This window comes from Benincasa hispida, chromosome 4 (assembly GCF_009727055.1).
Source record: "Benincasa hispida cultivar B227 chromosome 4, ASM972705v1, whole genome shotgun sequence".
Taxonomy (NCBI): Eukaryota; Viridiplantae; Streptophyta; class Magnoliopsida; order Cucurbitales; family Cucurbitaceae; genus Benincasa; species Benincasa hispida.
Window position 1 is genome coordinate 29,312,326 of NC_052352.1, and position 6,395 is coordinate 29,318,720.

The 6,395-nt window shown below is 35.1% G+C and overlaps 1 protein-coding gene across 5 annotated transcripts; it reads left to right on the forward strand.

Annotated features, from left to right (window-relative positions):
• The first annotated feature begins 1,601 nt into the window (after positions 1-1,601).
• LOC120075145 (increased DNA methylation 3) lies at positions 1,602-5,200 on the forward strand. Of its 5 annotated transcripts, none has more exons than XM_039028322.1 (5): positions 1,602-1,705; positions 1,954-2,053; positions 3,403-3,450; positions 4,259-4,544; positions 4,694-5,200. In XM_039028322.1, exons 4-5 carry the CDS (start codon positions 4,382-4,384, stop codon positions 4,963-4,965), a joined length of 435 nt encoding a protein of 144 aa, XP_038884250.1. In that variant the 5' UTR covers positions 1,602-1,705; positions 1,954-2,053; positions 3,403-3,450; positions 4,259-4,381; the 3' UTR covers positions 4,966-5,200. The 5 variants fall into 5 exon arrangements, with proteins under 5 accessions (XP_038884250.1, XP_038884247.1, XP_038884251.1 ...); XM_039028319.1 differs by having other exon boundaries at positions 4,333-4,544; XM_039028320.1 differs by having other exon boundaries at positions 1,694-1,835; positions 4,333-4,544.
• The last annotated feature ends 1,195 nt before the right edge of the window (positions 5,201-6,395 follow it).

A 6,395-nucleotide genomic window follows, 5' to 3' on the forward strand; every position in this document is an offset into this window, starting at 1 on the left:
GATACATGTAAAGAGTACTTCACAAGGTAATTTTTATTTCCTTTGACCCTCGTCTTGTTTAGACTGCTCTTATTATTCAACGCAGTCTTTAGGGCATCTAATATCCTCTCCCAAATAATAGTATCCCAATCAAGACTGTTGTAGTACTCTAAGTTTTGAACGTCCTTAAAACGTTTGAGGTCCACTATATTTTTCTGTTTGTTTTTCCCCATCATTACAACCTCATCATAGTAAACTACTGTGATCTTCACAGCATCATCATCATTTTCAAACTCCAACTCCTTGTATTTTCTTCAAGTTGATGGGGATGTAAGGTGTCCTTCGTCACTCGATTACCAAAATACTTGATAGCAAGTTCATACGAGGACTGCTGGTTCTGATCAACTCGTGTTGGGGATTGCCACAAACCAGTCATCAACAAAAAGTCATCCTTCGAAAAAGTGACAATCTTTCCATAAACAGAGAATGACATTGAGTCTGATCTCGTCCTCTTAACTTCTCTCAGCAACATGTGATGGATAATTGGGCTGTTAAACACCATATCAACATCTACAAATCGCCCAAAAACTGTTCTCTTGAACATGTCCAACTGCCTTGGCGTAAGCTTCTCCTTCACAATCATGTTTGCATTAGCAATGTGGACCAAGCTTGTTACTTAACCGGGAAATCGGTTGGCTTCGGGTATTCTGAAATGTGTTGCCATCTTAAATCACTCATGCATGAAATAAAGATTCAATCAGTAAACTCCTTCATAAAAAAAAAATTGTAAAACAACATTCTGTTTAAATCTCGCTGGATTCGCTCTTTCTGATGTCGCCCTCTCTGGTGTTGTCTCTCCGGTGTCGCTCTCTCCGGTATCGCTCTCTCCGATATCGCTCTCACCGTGTCGCTCTCTCTAGTATCGCTCTCTCTAGTGTCGCTTTCTCCAGTATCCCTTTCTCTGGTGTCGCTCTCTCCGGTGTCGCTCTCTCTAGTAACTCTTACTTATCTTGCTCACATTCTCTCTTTTACTCGTCTTCAATCACATAACACATCGAAAACCAAAAAAAAAACAAAAAAACCATAGGTTCACAGTATTTATAAACCCCAGAACGACCCACCCTTTCTGGTATCGCTCTCTCTAGTATCGCTCTAACCGATTTCACTCTCACTTATCTCGCTCACAAACTCTTTCTACTCGTCTTCAACCACAGAACACATCGAAAACAAAAAAAAAAAAAAAAAAAACCATATCAGTGTATTTCTAAACCCAGAACGACCCACAAAGCCCCATTACCAATCAGTGTAAGACATTTTCAGGCACAGATTGAAAGATTTACCGATTAGATTCGATTTGTCGGCGACAGTAGAATCGTTTGCAAGCCGAAATGATGAATTCTAAAGAATTTTTTAGTTTATGAGCGATACGAAGCCGTTAGCCTTGGAAAATTTGAATGAAGAGTTTTTAGTTTTGGTGGGTTCTCAGTAAAAAGGTAAGAAGACGAAGAAGTAAGGGTAATTTATGTAATTTGATATGGCGATGATGTCAGCAGAGGGTCAATTGACATTAATTTTAAAAAATGGGTCATTTGACATTTTGAACTAAGAAATTGGATCATTCGTACAAATTTCCCTTCAACTTCCCACTTCCCATAAAATGAGGAGTTCTCCATAAAATTCTCTCTCAAATTTCTATTCATCTCTTCACCAGCAGCTTCAGCTTCAGGTACTGTTTCCACTGATGGCCCTTCGCTTTTGATTCTCTTTTCCTCATCATTTCAACTTCCTTGTGCGATTCTGCGTCAATGTTGCTTTCATCGTCGCTTTTCTCCATGTATTACCAAAGCCTTCAGAATGTGATTTCTAACTTTTCCTCATCTTAATTTCTTAGATGAGTTCTTTTTTTGATTTTCTGTTTTAGTTTCCTTGTTATTCCAATTTTCTCGGGTTGCAACGTTCATTTGTTGTGTTCAGATTTTTCATATTGCTGGACTTGGTGGAATCAAGAAATCCATATTTTCCCGTTTTGTTTCACTGGTTCGGTGTTTGTAAAGGGAGAAGGAAAAAGGATTAGGTAACTGATTCATCGTCATCCTCTTCTTGGAAAATTTTCCATCTGGTTGTTGTCATTATTTGTGGTCGGTTGATTTGTAGAATCCTTTGCTATTTTCTTTGATTTGGAGTGTGTCTATGTGGATTTACGAACTTCATCTTTATCTTGTATTTGGTTTAGAAACTTTCCATTTTTTTTAACCTAAGCTCGAATAGGCTTTGAAATTAATACTTCTTAGCTAATTTGAAAATTGCTTAAAAATAATTTATAAATCACGTTAAATTCGATCACAAAGTTTCCAAAATCATGTCACAGAAATGTGTTAACCTGTTTCTACATACACACACACATATTTATATGTTATATTGGATCAACTTGCTCACATCTCAACTATTCTCACCGGAGAAAATCTAGCAACCTAATCAAATAGGTAAAAAACGTGCCCAAACTTATACCATAATCCTGAACCTTTCTAAAAAGGATACAATACTATCACTGTAACTATGAATTCTGAGATAATAGCATTTTCCACCAAAAAAAATAGCCCCAGCTGGTCACATATAAAATGAAAAAGTCAGCATATGAAGGTATTAGTTTCATGACCAGAGGATTCAATTTGATGAAAGTTAAACCTGCACTTAATGAAGTTTTCTCAAGAATCAATATGATTACATACGTTGACTCTTTGGTTTTTAGGGAGATACAAGGCCGGTGAGATAGCCACCATAGGAAGACTTTTATGCTCTACATTCGAAACTTGTCCATAGTAATTAAATCGGTTTCCTTATTCAAGAACTCAATTTCTTCCATTAAACTAGCCAACTTTTTTTTCAAATATGTCTATGAGATCTTTCTTCCTTCATAAGATGAGGAGGGCCTGACAAAGACAACTTCTATATAATGTATAACGATTCAGAATCCATTTGATTATTTTAACTTTACAAGTTCAGGTGTGATAATAATTTCTTGTCTCCTCTGCTATCAGCCTTGGGTTTATTTTACTTATCTTTTTATTAAATGTATGATCTTACACCTAGATATTATTATTTATCCCATCTTCAATCTTTTTGATACACATGGTGGCAAACTTAAAATTTTAGTAGCAAAATTCAGGGTTTAGATACCTTTTCATCTGTCATTGAGTTGATTTATTACTGAAAGATTTGAATTGCACTCACCTTTTAAAAAAAATTCAGAAATATCAACTTAATTATATTGATTATGTACGTGAGGAATAAGTGAAAATGTCCTTGCATTAAGTTCAAGATCTATCTGGCTTTGTTTGTCAAACAACCATTTGGCCCATAAAATGTAGTATGATTGATTCATAGTCAAATTCCTAATTGTTGATTTATTATTTTATTGTTTAGGCATTGGGATATAGTCATGGCCGTTCTTCCATTGGGAATACACAGCAGGTATTGAGGTCCCTATTTCTGTGTTACCATGTTGACATCAGCAGATTTATAACATGCATTACCATGAAAAGAGAGTTCTTGCTTACACAAAGTTTGTTGAGAGAAGCACGGAAAACTTTATAAAAACGTTATGGAACAATTATGATTTTTGTAGGTTAGCCATTTAAGATAAGTTCATTGAAGTTCAAATATCTTGTTGTAATCCAGATTTGTCTTTGCAAAAGAAGTTCTAAATGTCTGCTCGAAATTTAAAAGGGAATGTCACCTAATGGAACTTACTTTATGGTCAAATACCGTTATCTGGTTTATTAGGTAATGTATTCTTTGTGAGGCAAAATTGTTACAGGTAAAAGGGATACAGATGGAAGTGCCCCACGGCCCACACAGCCAAGAAACACACACACACACAATACATCACACAAGATAGGTAAAGCGTGGGAACCTTCTGGCGAATCAAGTTGTCTCAAACTTAAAGAAACAGTTCACTAATTTTATGATTTTTTTTTTCAATGACAAACGAGAGGGAACATTTATATGAGGGCAACCAGTCTAAAGAGTATTTAGTACTCCCATGAAGGTGGATTAAGGATACTGAGTTGTATTTAGTAATTAGTATTTACTTTGTACCTTTGAATTTAAGAAGGATACATTTTTATAAATAATGAAAGTGAAATATCATTGCCATATTTTGTTTGCAAGTTAGGATAGGGTTATATACGTTATTTTTCTGTCAATTATTGCAATTTTTTCATATATTTTTTATTCTACATTCTTTGATATTTTTGAAAATTTTCACATTTATACGAAGGTTCCTTTGATCATCATGGATCAAATGCTACAAGTTCTTGTATCCACGCTAAGATCTGTCCACCTCATTAACAGGTGAGTTGAAAACATCAGAGAAATACTCTACAAAGTGCCTTAAGTCGGCATGGAAGGCCATGGTGATCAGACGTTGCGGAAGCCATCAGTTATTTTAACTGGAACAGCCAAGGAAGGTAGCTCTGGCCCTCCTATTGGTCTTGTTGATATTGGCGTGAGTGAAGGTGCTTACCTTTTTCGCGTTGCACTGCCTGGTGTGCGAAAAGATCGAAGTAAGTCTTCGTTTTGTCTTGTTTTTCTGTCAATCTTGCTTTTGCGTTGATCTAATCCTGCTTATACCTATGAAAAGTTAATTCCGGGACCGATCCATTATATCATCTGTTTGCTTATTAGAGAGATAACCAATTAGACAAATCTCCAGGTAAGGTAAAATTTGAGATCAAAAGTGACGGTAAGGTTCAGATTGAAGGAGTGATGACAGGTCCAGGCGTTTTAAAAGAGTCATCAGCTATGTACCAGATGAAAGTCCAGCAACTGTGTCCTCCAGGACCTTTTACGGTTTCTTTTAAGCTGCCTGGGCCAGTTGATCCGCGGTTGTCTTTGCCTAGTTTCCGGCCTGATGGCATTCTGGAAGTGGTGGTTATGAAGTCCAGAGCACATCCTACAGTCGCTGATTCTCACCCACCACTGTGAGTAGGTACATGGATTTGCCGTCTCCTTTTGTATTTGATTACCAGGCACTGGCATTACCCAAATTTTTTAGAGTAGTTGTATTTTTCAATGTTAATTTTGTCTTTGTATGAACCTGGGGCGTTAAATTACATGAACTCTCTCCCGAACTGGTCAGAGTTTCCATCATGTTCTTGTACTTTTAATTATGTGTTTAACAAGTTGTTGCCAATTCTATAACACTCATGCTTACATGAAATGTTGATTGCATTAATCATAGATTATGTGATGTTACATGAGATTTGAAAATGATTGGACTAATTTTGGCACCAATTGCAAATTAAATACACCTGGAAGATTGATAAACCTGTTCTCTTAGTCCTAAACCTGTCTCTATTAGCCGCTTGAAATATTCCCACCTACTATGGTTTCGTTGTATGTTATATAATTTCCTATCAATACAATTGGCATTTTGTATAGGTGTTAAATTGATGAAGTTAATGGTCAAATTGAGCTTAGTTCAGTGGTAATTGATATGATATTTTTTTCTAGAAGTCAGAAATTTGATCTCCTATTTGTTGTTAAAAAAATGGTGAAGTTAATAGGAAAAATCTACTATCCACAAGTTTGAAGGTTTGTATACTTATTTGAAAATTTTAGAAGTTCATGGACTAATCAATACACACCATCAGATTAAATTTGTAATTGAGCATTTTTTTAGTATTACGATTCAATGTGGATTTTGTATGTTTACTTCCAAGAAGATACTTGTATTTAAGTTTGGTTTTTTCAAGAGTTGTTTCATCAAGACATATTTTCGATCAAGAGTTAAATGTTTAAATTTTCGTAATCCACACGTTTGAACTAAAAAAAAAGTTGTTTATACAATAAATTATTATTATTATAAATACTTGGTTAAAGAGTGTATAATATTTCAAATGTGTTGATTGGATTAGAAGGGTGTTGATTGTATAATATTTAATTACTTTATAAAGTTAAACATTAAATTAAAAAACATGAAAATGAAAAGAGATAAAATTCTTAAAATTTATAAATAGAATAAAATTTTGGTGATCGCTTTAAATTTGGGCATATGAAACGAATAGAATCTTTTGTACGACACTTGCTCCCGTCCTAGAGTAAGTTAGCTGAGTTAACAATGGAATGTTGGTGACACAACTAGCCTATTTTGCAACTTCAGCGCCTCTTTGAGAGAGCCACTTTAGAAAACAGGATTGAGAAAAAGGTTTTGAAAATTACTAGAAAACATTTGAGAAAACATATGAGATAAACAACCTGGGTTACTTAGCATACAACCAAGGTAACAAGTATTGGCAACTAATCCTACCCTATAGTAGATTTTTTGAGGAATAATTGATGCGCTACCCTGCACACGTAGAGTAGAAAAGAATCACACATTAAGTGCAAAAAGTTTTACGGTAAAGATGAGTTGT

Bases quoted from the DNA above. Each gene is read 5' to 3' on its own strand.
- LOC120075145 (XM_039028322.1), top strand. From the start codon at position 4,382: ATGGAAGGCCATGGTGATCAGACGTTGCGGAAGCCATCAGTTATTTTA. The intron at 4,545-4,693 runs GTAAGTCTTCGT...ACAAATCTCCAG, and splicing joins TGGTGTGCGAAAAGATCGAA to GTAAGGTAAAATTTGAGATC.